Source organism: Chelmon rostratus, chromosome 22 (genome assembly GCF_017976325.1).
Source record: "Chelmon rostratus isolate fCheRos1 chromosome 22, fCheRos1.pri, whole genome shotgun sequence".
In the NCBI taxonomy this organism is placed as follows: domain Eukaryota; kingdom Metazoa; phylum Chordata; class Actinopteri; order Chaetodontiformes; family Chaetodontidae; genus Chelmon; species Chelmon rostratus.
The window spans coordinates 3932851-3954953 of NC_055679.1; the positions used below are offsets into that span (position 1 = coordinate 3932851).

Sequence of the window (22103 nt, forward strand, 5' to 3'; positions counted from 1 at the left end):
GGAAAAAATGAAAAACAAAAACACAACTATTCCCAGAAAACTCTTGTTACGTAACTGCATCCCAACAAAAGATAATTGGTCAATTTGTCCTCATTTAAATGAGCCGTGCACATGGTCAGACGTTTAGGTAGCATGTTAAGAATCTTGATTGGCATTTTTGCTGTTAATTTACATGACTGCCAGAGAGAAAATAAAAGCACTTCATTGTGTCCATTGTGTTTTTAATTGGACTTGAGAGCGTTGCATTACGGAGCTATCATGTTTCCATAATGTACTCGATTGTACTCCTTTCTCTGCTGCAAGCAACCAGAGACCGACCCCCCTGCTCGTCATTAGCCTCGATTAGATGCATGCTTTGGCTATCAGCCAGCAGCAGTCCACCGAGGTCAGATACATGCATCCGCCGCTCTTAATAGAAGCAGCATGATTTGTGTTAGCTGTAAATGTAGCCCTTTAACAAAGCGTGGCAGTGAGCCCTGGCTTTCATTCAGTGACAACATACTGAGCAAACAACAAGCTGGAGTGGAAACAACACAGTAGGCTCTGTGTCCAAGTGCGAAAACCTTATCGCAAAGACGAGTCTAACACACTCACTTTTATGGCAACACCACATGACACAGATTATTTTCTAAGACTGCCTGCCAGGTTTTTGAAAATGTCAACAGCAGAACGCAGTTCCTCAAATGCGACTGTGCAACAGCCTGACCAACTTCAACTCAGTCTGACATACAGTCTAACCTGCCCACTTCTGTTTCCTGTTTTGACACTTGACGGTGTTAAGGTTCACTTACAGAAAGAGAGGAAACGCGTACCGTGTGTCAGTCAGTCGAGGGAGGCGATCTCGCCGCCGCTGCCGCTTCTTGGTCAGACTAAACCTGGTACGACAAGTCACCGAGCTCAGCCCCGTCTCTCCCACACACGCTGAACGTTGAAGGGAGGAGACAAGGCAGGGAGACCGAGCATGCGAGAGAATCCGAGCCTCCCTCTCTCTCTCGAGTGCTTTTCCTCTTTCCTGTTCTTTTCCTTCTTCTTCTTCTTCACATTTTCATGAATTTTCTTGTTGTCCTTGTCACTCTTCCTCAGCTTTTATCTAGCCTCAAAGCACTCGTGATTTTCCCTCTTGCATGTCCCCATCCATCCATCATCCATCCATCCATCTCATATATTCCTTTCCTTCATCTACTTTTCTCCCTTATCGGGCGCTTTCACTCCAATACAACTCTTTTAAACATGTTTTTCAGATAAACACCACACAACAACAAAACAGTAGGCTGTCGCTGGTTTTGAAGGGCTAGATCTGCTGTATTGAAGCAGTTATCAGTGCAAGTCAGAGCTCCGTGTACGCCCTCGAGCGCACAGCCACTATAACCACACGGCTCTTCCTCATGCTCTTGTTGACTGAGGCCCTCCTCCTGCACCAATAAAACCAAAGTGACCGAGCCAATCTCCCAGGCCATCATGGAAAATCACCGCATGCAGAACGCAGCCACCCTGCGACCTTATTGTGGGCCCGGTAATACTTGCTTTAATGCGCTCTCCTGCGCTACTGTTTCCATTAACATGCTTTATTGTTACCCACACAGCACAGAACGGGGGCCACTTAAAGATACACTGCCATGTGCAGCAAACGAACACATAAACATGTTGACGGGTTTGCAATTACTGCAGATGCGTGAACCAAAGGTCACATATAGATGCAGCAACACACACGGGATGCAATTTGATTTGAGTTTCGTCTTCCACAAGAGCAACTAATCTGCAAAACGAGACTCAGCCAAACGCTCTCGATGTCATCAGCAAACACAGTTAGTCTCCTCAGGCAAGGTGAGACTGAGGTCTGCAGCGTTTACTTTTCAAAACACTTCAACATTTCTGTTAGAACTCTGCAATCAGGATGAAAAGGGTGGGTGATGGTAAAGCATAGCTTCAACAGTAGCTGCTCTAAGAAATAGTACAACATGACCGCAGCCCACTGTGGTTCTCACCAGATTTGTCACCAGCTTGCAAGAAATATGATCTAGAACTGGAAGTCAGGGTTGGTGACAGTACAGGTACTGTGAAAAACAACTCAACATTTCAACAATTTTGTTTTCTAATCTCCCTGGCAAGTCCCCTCAAAGCCACCGTCTGCTTTGACACATTTTTTTGTTTCGCGAGTAGATATGTGAACGTTTCCGTTGCCAGGTAAATCCTTTCAAGGATTTACCTGGCAAATCCTTGAAACAGCAGACATGCAGCAGACACAGAGCAACATTAGCATTTATTCGCTGTCATGTTTCTAGCCACCTGATTGATGTTCAGCCTCATTTTAGCTCTACTTTGGTCTCCGTCTTTAGCTGCTAAATTGTCCGCTACGTTCACCTGCTGGTTGCTAACTTTGTCATATCGGTGCTGAGCAGCTACACTGGATTGATCAGAGCATTTTATCTGAAAAAAGGCTAGATCTAGCAATGAGGTTGATTATTTAAATATGTCGGACTGAAACGGTTTTTCATGATGACTCCTTGTTCATCATGCATTCAGTGCATCCAGCACAGCAGTGCTGCTTGTTTTTCCACAATCAATTAACAATTTTCACAATCGCATGTATTTTTTACAGTTTGATGACGTGTACATTTGAATTTAGAATATTCACTGAAAGCCCCACTGCTGAGTCGGGTCAAATTATTGTGTGGGTTTGTCAGAAAGAGCAACACCTTTCACATTACATGTAGTCATTTGATCCGAAGTTAATACAGAAATATTGCTCATAGCAGCTTTAAAATGTGCAATTTGAAATTTAAATTCTTGACAAACTCAGTTTTATTTACATTCATTGTAAACCAGTTTTATCTGGATTTAAAACCAAACATCAGTGCACCCAAAATGTCAGTTATATTCCATCACTGAACAGGAAATCTAACGGTGAATAAGGTCTATGGCTTCTTTCCTGTTTCTATGCGCTTTGCTGCATTTTATGGCTCATTACGACTACAAACTTCCTGTCAATATATGGAACCGCATGGATGTTACGCAAACGCTTAAAGCATGCATATGTGTCCTCAGTGCTTGTGCTGGCAGAACATGAGACAGTAGCAACAGCCATCAGTGACTATCAAAGGTTCAAGAGTCAACAGTCAAAGATTATCTGATTTAAGCAGCTACTAGATTTGAATGAAACCATCTTTCTGAAACTAAAAGAGTGCGGAGAGTGTAAATTTTGTCAGTATTGGAAGAGTGTGTTTTTGCATTGTGAAGATGCAGCAGCTGCTGTTTCAGGTTCTGGCACTTCTGGAAGCGCTCTTTCACAGTTGTGTGGTGACAGGCCTGCACATGAAAAAAATGCTACATGCTCTGCCCTGGTACAGGAAGTTGGCTAATTTTTTTTTTTTTCCTTCACAGGCCCACAAAGGACCAGTTGTGATGGAGCAGTCTACATCTAGTCTGCTGAGAGACATCATGGGCTCAGATGAGAAAAATGATTGGCATCTTTTGGATGAGTAAAACAACCCAAACCGAGGCTGATGGCAATCGGATTGTATATTGACGATTGACGGGATGATCAATGGTCATTTTTTCCTACACCAATATGTAGGAATTTTTAAAGAAAGATCTCTTGAATAGCTGTTGCTTGAATAGAGGAGACATTATTATTAAATAGATTTGTTTGTAATATTTTATATATATTTCAAATATTTTAAAAAGAATGTTCACACTGTTTTGTAGATGCCATATTGTTTAAAAACAGCCTGTGTAATATTTCTAGGCTCATCCTTGGCATCAGGGTAAAACCTATAATACAAGATGTTCGACTTTTCTTTGGCAAAGACACTAAGTCGTCCCTGCTGGCATTGTTGTGACGAAACTGTCCCCACCCCCTCCTACGCCCACTGCCCCCCAACAATCCGATTGCCTATCAGTGATCCCAAGTGACCCTGATTGTACGATGTGAAAACAGAAACCATGGCCCAGTCCTACCCAAGCCTTCCTTCAGCGAGAGTCACAAAAGCATATTCAACCCAACAAACAAACTGCATCCGTCACATTCAGAAATGTAAAGCTTGTTTGTAACGGAACACAGGCCGTTTTAATTAGACAAAAGGGCTCAGCTGCAGGCCAGAAACTCCTGCTGAGTGCAATTTAGTCTGTGACTTTGACAATGTTTCTCGAAGAATAAGGAATAACAAAGCACCCCTTTATGGCAGGGGCTGTGGCAGCAGCACAAAAGCGTTTAACAGTAATTTGGTTTCATGTTATTTTTTATTGAGAAACGTCATTCTGAAAGAAGGGGCACTTATATAATGACTCAAAGTGGCCGCTACTTTAGAATGCCAACACAAAACTAAAGTCCCACGCACATATCAGGAGGTCATCACCACTGCACTTCCTTTTTAGCTGTGTCACTGAACAGAATACAGAATAACAGCATGGCAGGAAGTAAACTCTACAAACCAAGTCCTGTCTCTAAACTTCAGCACTAAACTGAAGCGATACTTCTGCTTAAAGCATGCTTAACAACATACTAACAACTAATCAAATCACACAAACTAAGCTATTTCCAACCAATTACATGGCAGTATTTTAGGAACCGACTCCCCACGTCTCAAAACAGGAACAGCTGGGCGTTAGCTCATCTCTACACATGCTCGTGTTTTTGGTATCAGATGTGAGCTCAAACTCTGTTCGCGCGTGAACGAGAGACCAACATGTAGGGGAAAATATGCATTTTCAAAAATATCCATATAAAAAAGGCCTCAGAGAAAGACTCAAATGTAACATTAGCACCTGCTTTTTCCATGTTAATAGATTTTAATGCTGATAGGTAGCCTCACAACCAAGGATTTTAACTGATCAGCATAACCAAGATACAAACAGGTTTTCTAAGGATCTATATCGTCAAGATTGAAGACTCTTTTGTATTTTGGTACAATTTATTTATTTAATCAGATTCTCTTTTTGCATCTTTTGCTCATTTCAGTTGATGTATTTTAAGATTAAGCAGTTACATAATTTAAATCTTAATATGTAGTGTAAATCAACATTGTTAACATAATACAACATAAAATGTTTTGCCACATCACTCATTCCCATTTTAATGCATTTGCCATGTTTTACTCCATTCTTTCTGAACCACTGCTGCACTTTTCCTCCATCGCCAAGAGGGAAACATCACAAAGAGAATTTTATTCTATAGCTCCTATAGCACATGGCATTCTGTATACATATATCAGAGTGCATTCAACAACGGGTACCACTGTGTGGACTGTATACGGGACCCATGCATATAGCTACAGGATACATCTGTAAAAAGGCACATGTATAATATATGATGCCAGACATGATTGCAAGGATGGCTGCCACTCGTCTCTCTTCTCAGTATTGAGGCAGCAGAAAACATCAGAATTGCAGCCAGCGAGCTGACACACAATATATTACCCTCCTGGAGGAGGAAATGGATACTCCAAGAGGGGGGTGTGTGCGTGTGTGCATGTGTGTGTGTGGCTGTCAGTTCATGAATGCAATGAAAAAAAAAAAGGAGAGCTAAATGTGTTCCTATAGGATCCTATTTGTCCTGTGGTAAAAAGCAATATCTTAATGGCTGCATCTTTAGGGGGAACACACACACAATTCCGTCTACCAATTATCCAATCTATGTGATGCCACATGCCCCTGACCTTTCCATTCATCAGTGTTAATAAATCCATACTGACTTGATTGCTGCTCTCAAATAGACAGCCCACACCGACCACCGAGCTAGAAGACTGATTTTTATGTCGGGGAGTGAACAAACATTGGCGGGAGAAACTCAGCTTCTCCTGCAGTGCACAGTTCAATCCTGACTGTTAAATTTCCCCCAACATCATCAGAATTTCACTTTCTCGTGTCTTTGAAAGTTACTGTATACTTTCAGACTTTCATTTGCAATTTTTTCCATGTCTAAGGACAAGCTAAAGCCGCGGAGGATACGCTTGAATTTCCTGTTTACTTTAACCCCTTTGCTTTAGTGGTGAGAACGTGTCGCATCAGCCGAGGCTGTCAGCTCAGGTCTGTCAACAGCACCCAGAGTCTGACCACTGATGTACAGAAGCTGATGCAGCCTCAGTTTCTCACTCCCTGAGAGCAGCCTGAAGCCAATTTTCACCTCTGGCTTCTTGCAGCCCCCTGCAGTTTATTCCTGTCACATTATGTGGCATTGCATGTCTAAGAAACAAGACCCTGTACCTTGCACCGCCAGTTAGAAATAATTTAAACGCACAAAGAAGATTAATCAACATTGTGACGACAAACGCGACATGTGGACAGCTACTGGCAACTCATCTTGCACTCCCTTTCTAGTCTGTTGATGCAGTACCAGCAGGACGAGCAATTGTATACGAGGAAGAGACATCAGCTTCTCCACAACAGAAGCCTCCACTGATAATGCAGTGCAGCCACAAGTCATGTTGCATGTTAAGTAAGGGGTGTGTGGTCAGCACCACATCCAAGCTAGCCATAGCTAAATGATTGGTTCGAATATAACTATGCGGGCATTCAGCAAACCAGTTCATGCCCATTCTCTTGATGTTGTCAAAAGGCATTCTAAGAAATGTAGGAAAGCATCAAGTGAAGCAGATGCATCACTTTGTAGAGCACTATTTTTACTTTGACATTAAAAAGTATTTTTCTGTTGATCAGTGAAAAAAGTGACAAAAGCCACAGAGATTTTATTTAACGCTGAAGGGAAATTCTCGTGACACGGCAGCAATACATGAACAAACCACGGTACTAAGAATAGCACAAATCAAACCCTAAACCCTAAACCCTCTCCCATCCATCACTGGTACGATACAGCCATAAAGCGTTTATTTAGCTAACTGTTATGAACAAGCTTAAACAAAAGTCAACTGAATGCAGCCTAACTATTTATCTATTTAGCCAAATGTCTTGAAACTTAGCAAATTCTTGCCCATGCTCCCATGCAGCAAGAGGGACGAATGGCAATCCATCCAATAGTTGTTCAGGTATTTCAGGCTGGACCAAAGCGGTGGCCCGACAGACCGACACTGCCACTGCTCGAGCCGCACAGCTAGCATGGCTAAAAAGTGCCCTTTAAGAAAAAGTGCTCATTGAATAAACCTAACTCCATCAATATGGGTAAACCTTAGATTGGTTCACTGAGCAGCGGAGGGCATCCTGACATGCATGAAAAGAGCCCATTAGGGGGTTACACCATTTGTCGATTTATATTATGAAAGTAATCTGGGCCCCCAGACTGTCAATACTGAGCTTTATGTGCAGTGAAGAAGAAGAGATGCAAGCTTAGGCAAGAAGCCTTTACTTTTTTCTCATCAATGAAGGACTCAAACTCAAGTTCTGTACTATCTTTCATAGAGAATGTTGCTCTAGATGCATTATACTGTACTACTGCAGAAGACTGATCAGCGTTCACAGAAGAACTGGTGGGAGAAAATACCAGGATATGAAGATTCAATCATGAGCCTTCTGGGAGTATCACAGGCCTAATTATGTGTGATGCAAGCTGATAGAAAGCACGTGTTATTAGCTGCATCAGATGGGAACGGTAGCTATCTTGTTCCTGAGAAACTGCAATGACTACATTCATACAAGCTTCTTTCCCAGCAATATCCTGCCCTGCGTTCACAATGGGAGCTTCCCAGTACAACTGGAACTGTTGGGAACTGTAAAGCTTCTCTGGAAGACAAACAGGGGTGAAGTATCTTGCCAAAAGGAAATTCAGCAGCCACCGAGGACAAGTTTTTTCGCATTCATTTCTGCTGCTCAAATCCCCTCAGTAAGTGACATCCTGGTAAAAGATCCTCTTCTCTTACCTCTAAGCTACCTCGAACCCATTGTTCAAGTGCATAATGGCTGTCTGTGTGCCTTTTCACTGCTGTCTATTCTGAACAGCAGGTCACCATCTCTTTCATTACAGTATGTACAATGCAAATGACAGCGGACTGAATGGTGGTGGATGTTTGAAACAGGAGGGGGGCCGGCTGCCATAAACCTTCCTGAAGCGTCTCCTGACTGCGAGGATGTCAGAGCAAGGGCAGAAGCGGCAGACACCTGGCGTGCTTCCCAGAGCCTTTCATCTCGTGTTGGGAGCCATCCTCTCTACCAACGGGCCCTTTCAGCAAGCAGCAGGATATGCCAGCAACACAATACGTCCCACAGCCTAAGTCCCACACCATCCAGGCACTGCAGTCGCTCATGATCAAGGGATAGCACGCTGCCCCAGAGCCTCTGCAAAGAAGGATTATTGCTAAATACCAGAGAGGTACATGGTCATCTAGTTCAATTCAGCCCAAAAGGAAGCATTCAAAAGAAACAGTAAATACACCAACATGGCTTTCAAACCAATTTATGCATCAGCAGTTTAATTATGCAGCCACTAAAACAGGCTCCAGAGAAGGCGGGGTGAGAAATTAGCTTGCACTGCTAACAGATAGAGTGTTATTAAAAGTCACTCCCACTCTGAGCACGACCTGAAGTAGGAAACGACTGTTAGCTCTGCTCCCCGACAATCCCTTTGTGTGCCACGGTGTGTGTGGAGGCCTGTGGGAGAGATGGCCAGCTCCGTTATCACCCCAGTTTTCTGCAATTATAATTGGCCTCCTGCTCGCTGCAAAAATGGCTACTGAGGATTATGATTAAGGTGAAATGAAAGGGCAGAATCACAGCTCTGGGAGCTGAGATGAGGGAAGTGGTATTTTAAATGTGGGTGTGTGAATGTGTGAGTGCTGACTGAAGGTGCCACTGGTTCAGCAGACCATGTTCCGGTATGAGACAGTAAGTGCAGATATGGTTTCGATGCTCTCACTCAGAGTTGGTTTCATATACATTTGTCTGATTAAACACAGGTTGATCTGCACTGATGGTCTCAGACTGACCTCCTTTGCAATAACTAAGGAGGACCCAAAGGCTTCTGCACTTGGTCCATTAATACTCACAACCTACATAAACAATATCCCCACTCTAACATGTCATACAAAATCAATATTTATGCAGATGACACAATTTTGCATGCCAACTCAAACTGTGTCTGCCTTTAACATTCTTCAGACATCTCTGCATAACTGTGCATAAATGTGGTTGTTATATGTGAATGAAGCATGTTTTTCTCTTAAGGAAAGGAAAACTATTGTGCAAGCAACCATCATGTCTGTGCTTGGCAATGGAGATCCTGTGGCCCCACGCTGCTCATTCCACCTTAAAACAACTTGATGCCATTTATCATTGCATTCTGAGCTTTATTACAACCAATAAATATCATACTCGTCGCCGTAATATGCAAAAAAAAAAAAAGTCGGCTGGTCCTCACTAGCAACAAGAAAAGAACCGAACACTCTCATGTTTGTTAATAAATGCATTCTACCGAAGCTACCTCAGTTTATCAAATCTCTTCCCAAATCTTCTCAAATCTTCACACCAGATCGGATGTCAGGACTGGAAAACACTTGATACCCCATGAGTACATACTGAACTTGCCTTCCTGCACCTTGCACTAGATAAATGGAATAAATTATAGAGGGACTTCTCACGCCACTGGATGAATTTTAACAGTTTATGTTTTTGTTGCTTACTGCAGCTGATTAAATAAAGGTTATATATCATACTATTTCTGTTTCTGTTCTGTTCCAGTTCTGAGCAGTGTGAGAACATCATTCAAAATGTATGTACTCTATTTCTGACCATAACCCTAACCATGCCTGAAAGGATGCCTGCTGTAGGAGTAAAATCCTCAACTAAATCTAAAGCATGAAGGCTATTAAATCATGTGTCCAAGAGGAATGACTTCTGAGTGTAGATCTCTTTATTTTAAAGCTTTATTTGCCTCTCGTCAGGCACTGTCATCCTGCAGCACAAAACAGGAAGTTGCGACAACTTTATATTGTGGTGCAGCACAAAGACCAACGACAATGGACGACTGGGTCCTCTTCATTCTCACTGGCCTGTTTTATCACCATTTCTGCTGCTAAAAAAGAAGCATGTTGAAGAAACACAATTATGTGTGACCGTTAATCGTCTGCAGGCAAAGTGACTTTAGCTGTCTTGTCTATCTCCTGACACACACACACACATGCACTGATAGGAGTTTAATTACAGGCAGCAAAGAGCAGTGTCTGCCACAGCGGCCCTGACAACCCTGAGGCAGGTTAGCAACATTAGCACCTTAAACTAATCATTAAATATCCCCTCCACACAGTTATTAATGCACACATAAAAACTGTGACATGGTTTATGCAAAAAAAATCCTTGGCACCTACTCCTTCTCCCTCATTAAAAATTCCATTACCTGTCAACGTAAATATTTTTTATTTGATAAGTTTAACTGATGGACACAAGCAGTCCAGTCTCAGTGTGTGTGCACTGGAGGCTTTCTGCATCACACATCACCACAGATCATGCTCGTAGGCCCGCCTCTTAGATTTCAATTAGCACCGCAAACATTTGCACTTCAAGCAATGAATGTGAAAGCAGCCTTCCAGCGTCAAACTCTGCAATTACATCGTTCTACACAGTGAAGATCAAACATTTATCTGCAGAAACAAGAAAAGCACACTTTTGGCTGGAGGGGGACTTTAAGGTTCAGAGAGTGCACTCCTGGAGCAGACATCCCATCACTGAAAACAGCAGGAAACAGGAACCCTTTCCGACTTAAGACTACACATGGAGGTTGAGTGAAGACCACTAATTACTAGGGACAATTAACAGCGTCTAAAGGGTAATGAGGCAGGGTGGGTGGATTTTAAGATTGCTTGTTTGATCTTAAGTGGTGCCTACAAATATATGCTTGACGTAGAGAGTTTCATTCCAAAATACTCAAAAACAAAAGTTACTTTGAGTTCATCAGGCCGAATCTTTCAAAATATAGTAAACTCTCCCTTCATGTGGGACTACATCTACTGCACACATGCGAGTGTATTTACTCACCAAAGTTTTCTCAGGCTCCTGCTGGGACTCAGAGGATGACTCCATGGTCGTGTTAATCCAGAGCCAAGCCTGTCAGCGCTGCTCTGACGACTGCATATCTGTGAGGAGGGAGAAGCAATGTGTTACCACAACAGGACAATACTGCAACATGGGCGCAATATTTCTCTCACTTTGCAATTTGAGGTGTACAATGTGTTTAAAAATCAGTCATTTAAGGCCTGTAGTTAAAAAGAAGTTGTTTTTTGGCTTCTATTAACACTAAATTCTGTTAATAGAACTACTAAGTGCCCTTTAACCTAATGTGGATTGACTAGCTTGCAACACTGGACTTATTTGGAACACCATGCCTACCTGACTATCACATTTCAGATCAAACAGGCTGGACTGGCTGTTTACCATAGAGAGAGTGTTTTCCAATTTCTGTCACTGTATACTTATGCATCAGAAACCTGCTCACCATTCCTCACTGCCTTTCCTCCACCCAAACAAATGTGCTGTAGCTCCAGGTTTTTAATAAACAGTCTGTTTCTTGTGCAAGCAGGGGAGGATGGAGGATAAGCCAACCTGTCAGCTCCTTTTCCCAGAGAGTCCTGAAAAAAGCATTCTTTCAATCTATCTTCTTCTATCTGCCCTCAGCTTGTTTTCCCTATAGAAGTGTCTGAGCATGACACTGTTTTTAACCTTTATCTATCAGGGGAAGGTTTCTGGTGGCTGCCACTTGGCCGCTCCACTGACCTGCTGGTGAATTATTCACGGGTACACCAGTGAGAGTATCTGCTGTAGGTTACTTTATGAGCCAACAGGAATGTGACCCTTCCAATCCTTGTATAGTATATTTAGGGTGGGCATGTACAGGAGAGGTTCAGAGCAGGTCTGTTTTTGACTCAGCTGTATTTAACACCTACGTGCTCGTGTTCTGTCAGCACACTCAGATAACAACACTAGGCTCGGCACATCAAAAGAAAGCTGTTTTTCTCACAAAACAGTACGGCAAATCAAAGCAGCAATGCAGCATGTGACTGTGAAACACGAGGAAAAGACAAAAGGGGATACAATGCGCTTTCAGCACACAAAAACAAACATTTTTATTATCTAGCGAGTACCTTCATGGATAAAAACTGATTCCATATCCAACAACTCCACTACATCTCAAATTTCAATACCGTGTCCCGATTATAAGCTCTTGAATCCTATAAGTTTTACCTCTAACGCCGAGATCAGTCCCAAAAATGTCCCACATGGCACTCTTCCACAAACACAGGATTCCTAAAACAATTTTATTCAAAATTTATGGGAAACAGCTCACAGGCACTAATGTGAACCACACCAAAAGCAAGCAGTATGCATCTGGCCATTAGCATTCATTACTCCACCCACCCCTCCATCAACAAGCTCCTGAATGGTCTCACTCGTTATCCGTTTGTTCCCCATGCAGTCACTGTACCTGTATACCGAAATACAGGCCTAACCCCACTGCTCGCCATTGTAATGCCACTGCCAGTTAAACCCTCAACATGACTTCATGAACAAGCGGGACCATCTGTTTATTACACTCCACGCTTTCGGGGAGATTATTTTGGGTGGAGCAGCTGCCTGCCAACACGTGGGGCTGTTTTAAAAATGCTTTTAAGATTAGAGGAGGCAGCCACTTATGCTGATTGCTGTTTTGTGTGGATATAATGGTACGAACCCTGTGGTCCCAACTGAGTTTGTAAGTTATCAAACTATTGCCACAAGAAACCACTTGAGATGGACTTGAAGCTTGACACTGCAGATGCAAGGATGGTATGAAAAACACCTCTATTGTCTCCTGCAACAGGTATATATTTTGTAAACAGCACTGTGTTAAAAAGGCTCTGTCAGAATTTGAGTTGTAGAAACTCGAGCATTACAAGCTTATTGTGTGCCTTCATAACGATGCTAAATTGAAGGTGATGCAGCTCTCTCGGTGAGTCAGTAGAGCTTCACCAGTGGAACATGACAGTTAAATGCCTCAGTTGCACTTTTCAGTGGCCTCAGAAAGATGATTTTGGATTTAGTCGACAATTTGTGAAACAGAGCTGAGGTGAAAGAGTATGTTCAGCCACCCTTACTTGAGTAACGGTTAAAATATATAACTTGGTTTGCCTGTTTGTCTTTACCAACTGAGAGCAGTAATTAAATCACAAGAAAGGGCAATCTTATCTAGAGCAATCAAAGCTGAAACAGTGCCATAAATGCCAATGTGGAAAGGCTCTTCCAAGTTCAAGACATGAAAGATAAAATGGGGTGTAGGGATTCAGATGATGGAGTTTGTAGTGGTTCAGATCATTCAATTCAGCAAGAGTTTCTATGACATTCTATTTCATCCACTTAAGCCTTATTAAATGTTTATTACTCGCATAGGCCATTTCTTGGGGAAACAGTATAGTTAGTGAACATGATTATTTGGTATATTTGCATGTTGGTGAAGTTTTGTTAACAGCAGCATTTCTGAAACAGGTAGGCAGCTCTTGCCAATATTAGTACAGGAGTTTCCTTAGAAAGGGCGTATGGAGGTAGTATAAGATATGCAGTAGGAAGGAAGCACCTTTAGTAGACTCTTCAGAGACAAACAGGGCCTAATATCAGACATAGGACAGGAGGACATCCTAACAAAGAGAAGGTCACTAAATCCCCTCACCAGTCATTCTACTAATGTAACGCTCCAGCGCTCCAACAGCCTCTTGGCTCCAGCCTGCACACACACTTCATCTGGCCTCCACTCTCAAGGACCCGTCACGCTGAGACAGATGGTTTCCACTCTTCCTCAAAACCGGCTTTAGCAATCAGTCCATGACTCAGCCTGGAGCAGCAGCCACACAGCTGAGGTAGGAACGCAGCACAGAAATCAAGGCCTGCAACTACAGAGAATGTTTTGTAGCAGTGTAAGGGAGGTAAACATTTTTTTTCGAGTGATTCATTGTCAACGGTTAGTGCTTTCATAATGTCTCTGAAGTGTGCTGCAGCAATGACAACTGAACTTCCCACAGGGATACATAAAGCGTCCTATCTTATATCCGGGTCTAGAGTTAGTTCTTTCCATTAACATACATTTTCAGGATTTGGTTCACACTCTTATCTAGAGAGACTGTGTCAGCGCAACATATGCTTCAGCTTCTGCTGCAGTTTATTTTGTGGATGGCTACACATTAGCTGTGAAGCTGCCCTCTATTTGCAGCTGTGCTTATGGGGGGATGGCAAGGATCTTTACAATTTTGGTTTTTGAGCAAAATGCCTCAACAAACACTGGATGGACTGCCATTCAATTTTAGCGCAGACACTCATGTTCTCTACAGGATTCCTCTTGCGTTGCTAGCAGGACAAAAATAAATAAATATAAATAAATGGACCAAATACCTGCACAACTCAAAACATTCCCCATTGGCCAAGCTGTATTTTGTGTTTGATGCTCAGTAAAGTAATGAATGTTTGCATGGTATGGTAACACCCCAAACCAAGTACCTGCTTGTGTGTTAACACTGTCACGGTGAACATGTTAGCATGCTGAGGTTAGCATTTAGCTCAAAGCACTGTTGTGTGTCAGTACACTTTACCCAGCTCTGATTATGACATCGCCAATGATGTTGACAATGGACAAGCCAGTGATAGGCAATTCACTCTGATATGGTTCAATCATCTTCACTTTCTCAAACATTTTACTGGCACTCTGCTCCTTCACACGAGCTGGCACATAACAGTTTCAGTCAGACCACAGCAGTCTGTCGAGCTAAGAGCTATGAATCACTGCCAACGACAGAGGGCAAACGCACAGGGAATCCTAAATTTGTGGCTTGGCAGTGGCCCCAAAACAAAGCCAGAAACACTGGCTGAGGGGCTTCTCCACAGAGCCAAAAGATAGCAGGGAAACCTCTGGGAATACTGTTTTCAGCTGGCACATTTTCAAATGTATACTCTACTTCAAGAGCATAAAAACAAGGTATGTTAATATGCATCACTGGCTACCCACATGATTGGACAGATCACACTGTACCAAACAAGGCAGAGTATCAGCACAATAATATTAATATTTGTTGCATTGTGTAATGTTTTAGCTCCCATCTAAAATTTTCACAAACGGTATCAATGTTGTTGCCACAGTTACCGTCCAACAGATTTGCAGTTTCAATAGTTGATATTTTTACTTTCGCCTTCAGGACATGAAGATAAAAATGGTTTTAGTCTTGTTGAACAGGTGACTTCTCTTCAGCATTCACTATGTGTCTGTGTGTTGAGGTGGACTTATGAAACAATGCCACAATAACCAATGTAAAAAGGCTTCTGTTAAGAGTGATGACAAAATCCCTGGCACTAAATAAATAAATAGCCATGTGCCTCTGGGTCCTGATGCTGAATAAAAATTGTTTACTTTATTAGTATTAATTACTGTATCCTTTGTAGCTTTCTTCTTTGAAGAGAACAAAATGCTACTTTCAGGAGTTTTGAACATGAGCTGATCATGCAGAGCAGTTATGTCTAACTGCACTTCTGATTAATGTCAAATTATGGCTGCACAACTCAAACTCTAGCCTGTCATATATAACAAAGATGACTAAATTTGATGATATGATGACGCACATGGACTAGAATTGTTTTTAAAAGCAGGATGTTTTACCAAAAACATACATGATGGAAAATGCTTGGTTGGAAATAATACGAGCAAAGCAGAAACAAATTGTTTAGACCGCCTGTTGCTATTGTTTTGAACCGGCAGCAGTGAAATACTTTTGATTTTGATTGTTTTTAGATTAACAGTAGCGCTCAGCTCAAGGGCAGCCAAGGACAGCAATCATTTCAGGGTCTTAAGCTGATTGTAGTGATGTTGCTGTCCGTTCTCAAAAGGGGAGGCAGCTCCCTGACAGCTGGAGGAGCAGATCTATAGTGGCCTATCACTGCTGTCGGTGCTGAGTGTGTGGCAAATCATTACCACTGGTTAAGTGAGACATACGGTGTGCGACCATGCTAGATGAATGATAACAGCAAAGGGTGAGACTGCAACGGTGTCATACGTTGGTCGGTGTTATTTCTCGTCACCTCAGGAATAGAATTCAAACACCATACCACAGCACAGACAATTGTCATTTCTGTGTTTGTCTGAGGATTTAATCTCTCCTTTGTCGCCACTCTTGGAAGCGACATCCAGCCACTCTGATAATTCTGAACAAGGCCTCTACTGCCTTCACTCCTGCTAAGTGATGATGAAGTGATGATCCTTCTTAAGATTTTGAGAAGTATATATGTGCTGCTCTACAATTGTTTGCTCCCAATAGCTATGGTTTTGTTGCAATTGTAAAGGCTAAGAGCACTTAGTTCCATTTAAATTAGCAAAATGCAAGTATTTCAATAAATAATAATGTAGAAAATAAAATCATGTTTCAGTTTGTCTACATGCTGAAATCATCTGTTTGTCTGAATCCTGCCCATACCACCAAACCACCAGTAAACATCACCATTGTTTGTTCATACACTGCTGACTATCTTTTTCCTCTGTGCTGCCTCCTCAGGCTAGGCTTCATTGAGATGACTGAAGTGTGCTGAGGTGTGAATGTGACCATCTATGAGGAAGAAGGGCAGGACTAGCCACACCTTGCCTCAAGGTGAATGGCTCAAGACAGAGGACTTTGAGCTATGCTTTGCTAGCCTCCGCACGCTAACATGCTCACAATGACATGCTAACATGCTGATATTTAGCAGTTATAATGTTACCATTTTTAACATCTTAGTTCAGCATGTTAGCATGCTAGCATTTACTAATCAAAACTAAACATAAAGTACTAAGGCAGCCCTGATAACTTTTCTTTTTTGCTGCCAATATCGATAGCTTATCCGAGCATTTCTTTTTTTTGTTTGGTTGTAGCAGCTAGTGTAGCAGTACTATAGGTCAGTTTGACTGCTTTGTAGTGTACTTGTTTGTACTGGGTTCTTAACCAGGTGGCAGCATAAGCGAGACTATAACTGTTGTGTGGTTGTACATTAAGAAGTGAAGAACCACAAAAAGTCGATCTCATTGGTTTCTTAATCTGTCAGCAACATGTGTTGATTCAGTCTGTTTCAATCAACACGCAGTCAGTGTGTGGGTGTGTGGGGCAGGCAGGAGGACACTGCTGGAGGGGGGGTTCAGTGGCTGTGAGATATTAGTGAAATAGAGTACCATGGAGTACTGAGAAACTGAATGAAACACACGTCAAATATAATCTATAACAAAAATATTCATTACTTGCAGCCCACTAAACATAATAAATGTGCAGGAAGAACATCACACAGCATCATTTGGCAAGGCTCTCGGCCAATCGAATAGGTGCAGGCTCACATTCCAGTTAGAATACTTTGTAACGTGGACTCCACATCTCTACTTTTTACCTCGACATTGTTGCAAATGCAGAGATAAAATGATCGCTGTGATAACTTTCCAGAAATGGAAATTCCCTTTCAGAGTTATATAAAGCACTGGGTAACGTCTTTCCATTTTAGAAACCTTCCAAGTCATGGATCTATTACTCAAACTAGACTTTCTAGATCACATTTCACGTCTCATGTACCTGAAACAATTGAATTGAATTTTTTTTCATTCTGAACTCCCACCAGGAAATGTGCAGCTTCAATGTAGGTCACTCTAAAACTAAAAAGTATCACAATGGAACACAACTAACAGCCACACCATTAAAGACAAATGGCAGCTTCCATCTGGAGGTGTCTATCCCCTATAGTACTGTAGATAAAGCACCATCATCACTTCACCACTTCTCATTACACACATTAATAAGACATATGGAGCTCTGAAATCTACACAGCATCAGTCTTTACAGATAAAATAGCCCAAGCAGGCTGGAAGTAACTTCCTGTCAAGACATACTAAACATGAGATGCGAGCTCGTCAAGAATGAGGGGCTGATGGTCAAACTATGTTTTCAATATGCCCTCTATGGAAACGAAAACAACAGGACAAAGAAAAGGAAAGAGGGGACATTCGAGTCGCTTGGTCCAGTGTAATCTTCTGCCTGTCCCAGTTCGGTGCCGTGCTCTGGGGAAGACATCCTTAAACAGAATTAATCCATGTAGGTCAGGGAGTGAGGAATATTAATCAACCATGTAAGTAGAGGCAGAGGATTGCCTTGCTAGACCACAGAGAATCCAGCACTGTTTCTCCAGAATAAGAATCACTTCTCATCCCCCTGACACGGATAGAAATGTAGAAAAGTCAAAGAAAACTGTGTAACACCTGATACTGTAGGTACACATGTAGACCAAGAAACACTGAGGAGCCAATGCAGGGCAGGACAGTTAGATATCACTCTGTAAAAATAATTATAATAGGAATTGCAGCACTGTACAATCAAATACTATCTGGCAGCCATTTCTGCAGCGCAAATTAAATCTCATTCCAGAACAGATCCTGTTTTCATCAACACAAGATGTCTTCACATATTCCCTGCCCCCTCCACAATAAGCACCTGGGAGCATCCTGAAGACTTACCCATCTCACAAAGCAGTCCATGTATAAATAAAAACATGGAAGCCTTGTGTTGGCTTGAGCTGTGCCAAATCTGACCAGATATAACTTGAAATGTGAAAAATAGTACTGCTGGGTCATCCCCTCCCTTGAGAGAGACAGTGGGCGTCCTCCAAAACTTCATTTTCACCATGCCAGTTTGTATTGGATGGCATTGTTTCTAATTCATGTCATTTCAGCACCCAAAAAGGCACACGCTTCAGTGAGCATATATATATTCTGTACAGTTTGTAATCGCTGAATCCAAATGTAGAAGCTAGTTTCCGATCAATGTTGATGTTTGAGATGAATACAGATATTGACATTTCAGAGGTTAAAAAAATCTTTTAAGGATATATTGAGTGAAAGTATCTGGTTTTCACAAATGTGTAACACAAAGAGGGCTGCAACTAATGATTATTAACATTGTGGATGATTTTCAATGTCAGAATATGGTGAAAAACATTGATCAGTGTTTCCCAAAGCCTAAGAGGACGTCCTAAAATGTCTTGTTTTGTTCGCAACCCAACACAGATATTCAGCTTACTGTCACTAGAAGAAAAAAGAAAATATCCACATGTAAGAAGCTGAAATCAGAGAATTTGTACTTGTAATTTTTTCTTAAAGAATGACTCAAACTGCTGAATTGATTATCAAAATACTTGGCAAATAATTCAATAGTTGTTTTATCAGTTTTTTCAGTTTTATCATATTTCTCTACCTGACAGTTACCCGTTTGTACTTCAGCTCATCCTGAATAGTAACTGCTACAGCAGCATCTGCTGCCACACTTCTGGCCACGGTTAGATCATCAGCTGATTGAAATTCAACGTCACGTCACCTCATGTGCCACACGCGGATCATTAAGGCCAGTCTCCACACCCTTGCCTCCACATAACATGCTGCACGCCAGCACAGCCGAAAGGAGCACTGCTCAACTAGAAACAAGACCATTATCATGTGAATAAAGTGGATTCAGAATTATGTAATGAGTGTTATTATTGGTTCCTCATGTTAAAACAGCGCTCCTGCGTTCCCACATGGCAGAGAATCTCTTTTCTCTCGATAACGTCCCATCTTTACTGTGGGGGAGCGGCATGGGGAGCACCTTGCAAAACTAAAACTGTATGACACTTGTAAAATGCAACAAGGTGACTCAGCGCTCACTAACATCCATTTATCTGATCCATCTGACAACATGTGGACGGGAATGCTGATGAGGAGGAGGAGGAGGAGGAGGAGGAAGTCTGAACTCCTGTGGTGTCAAGGAGACTGTGGTGACCTCAGAGTGGTCAATCCCCTTATAGGAGAAACGCTGCAGCTGCCTGGCTTTTTAACTGGCTGTGGGCTCATAAAGGACGGTACAAACCAACCCTGCCACAGAGACCGAGAGGAAAATCACAGAGAGAGAACAGAGCCACAGCTCCACTACAGAGCCGCACGGTGAAAATGTGCATGACGCACACAGCCGAGTTGAATAATATGACCGTTTGTGTGTGTGTGTGTGTGTGTGTGTGTGTGTAATACCTCTTGCATAACAGAAAAGGGAGAAAAGATGTGACGATGAGATGCCTGAACATCCAGCCTAAAGATCGTATTTGACATCTTAAAGGATTTGCGGACATCACAAGGAAGTAACGAGTGCAAAGTTCACAACGGCCGACGGTTTATAAACTTGTGCCCTGTGAATGACCTTTTGAGAAACGAGCACCTGGGAACGAGGGGGAGCTGGAGGACGGGACTGTACTCATCATCCTTACAAGATCAGCGCTGTCAGAAGCTGGACAAGTATGATTCACCTCCTCGTCTCGGCCGGGGATTTCAACAGCTATCTGCAGTCTGACACCACCAGGCACATTCTGAGCGGCTAGCCGGGTAGCAGGACACATCGCCAAGCTGTGGTGTGATGTGACCACAATGTATTAGCATCTGTTACCCGAACGGAGCCGTCCTACACACATGCACACAGCATGAAAACACGCAAAACAAGCCTCAGGAGTGACAGTATCCAACACACGGCAACATAAGCAGAACATAGCTACAGGTAATTCTATACACAGAAACACAGAAACACAGAAGCATGGAGGCAACAGGACAGACGCAGCATGCACATGTGCAAGGCAAGAGAGCGCAGGGAGGTGAGTGAAGGACCTACCTCATGCAGCTCGGGCAGCAGAAAGCACCATTACATTCACAGCACAGCCTCTGAGAGAGGGCGAGAGACAGAGAGACAGAGAGAGAGAGAGAGAGAGAGAGAGAGAGAGAGAGAGAGACATAGAGATGACATCACCATATTTTCTTCCTCCTCCTCTGAAATGTAGGCTAGTGCTGCAGGGCTGCCGGTATCGGCCGTGGAGTAGCAGTGAGAGCTCCCTCTCTGTGTGTGTGTGCAATGACAGAGGTGTAAGCTTTGCATAGAAGCAGTCCCTGCTGGACGTGACCTCAAGTATTAAACAAACACACACAAACACACACACACACACACACACACACACACACACACACACACACACACACACACACACACACACACACACACACACACTGCACTAAAACAACTGAAATATAACAACTGAAATAACTCAGATTGATATCATTCCTCTTGACGTTTTTATGAAATCTAAAATCTAATATTAGGCTTATTAAAGCTTCTTGGAAAACAAGCAGCGGAGCTACATCACACAAAAAGTAATGAGTGAGGCTATTATTGTTATTTGCATGAGACTGTGACTTGTGTGCTGACAGTAAAGTTATCTAGAGGAGAAGTCAGCATAAGGCAAATAATGCTAGAGTTAGGAGCTCATTTACAGCGGCATGTGCTATTGAAAAGAGAGGAATGGCCCAACAAATGAGGTCAACAATACACACTCAGTAGCGTTTGAGTGAAAAACGAATCCTCCTTAGGGGTCTCAAGGACAAGGCTTTCACAATCATCTCTTAAATTGCTTCTGCATTGTGCATAGCACTTTGTAAACTTGGTGCTACTAGTGTCCTGTTAAATTATGACCATGTTTTCCAGTATTAAGTATTAGGAGTTTTTATTAGGCACATGTAGCCTTTACAAACCGGTAATAAAGTCTCTATCTTCTGGGATGGGTGATATGGCCTAAAAATTTATATCACAGCATTTTTTTTTTTTTTTTTTTGCAGTGACACACTGGTAGGGCTAGGTGGAAGGATTAGGCATCTCAACATCTTTTTGTCATAAACCAACAGACACACATATCGACATGGTGCACAGCAGAGGAAGCTTTCCTATAACAACCAAAGCAGCTGAGCTTGTGTAGCAGTATGTGAGACGACACAAAGAGCAACGTGAAAAAACAGTTTTTCACATCCAAGCTACGACTCTGGTGATTTAATTTGCTTCAAATGAGGCTTAACGTTCACACAGTTTCTCTTGACTGTCCCTCAATATTAAATACTCCAACATTTTTCCAGCTTGTGCATCTTCAATAGCTGCTGCTAGCCCCATTAGCCTAGCTAACTAGCGCCAAATTCAAAAGGATAACCAGCAAAATAAACAGCACAGCAGCATAAAAATGGCAAAACTTACAGGCTCTAAGTTTGAGGCTGTAGCGATCCATCCTTGAGTTTCAGCTTGGAAGTGAATCCCACTTTGTATTGGCCCTTAAAGCAGTCCGAAGTAAAATGTACACACACATGTGTGTGTGTGTGTTTA

The 22103-nt window shown here is 42.4% G+C and overlaps 1 protein-coding gene across 6 annotated transcripts in view; it reads right to left on the reverse strand.

Moving 5' to 3' along the window:
• osbpl8 (oxysterol binding protein-like 8) overlaps positions 1-22103 on the reverse strand; it is an 81068-nt gene that overhangs the window by 49807 nt on the left and 9158 nt on the right. For 3 of the 6 annotated variants that reach the window (XM_041963774.1, XM_041963771.1, XM_041963775.1), the window contains exon 2: positions 10915-11012. In XM_041963774.1, the coding sequence (XP_041819708.1) occupies positions 10915-10959 (45 nt within the window). In that variant the 5' untranslated portion in view covers positions 10960-11012. Of the gene's footprint in view, positions 1-812; positions 1016-10914; positions 11013-13576; positions 13608-20576; positions 20627-22103 lie in introns of those variants that run through there. The other 3 variants (XM_041963772.1, XM_041963773.1, XM_041963776.1) reach the window with 3 other exon arrangements.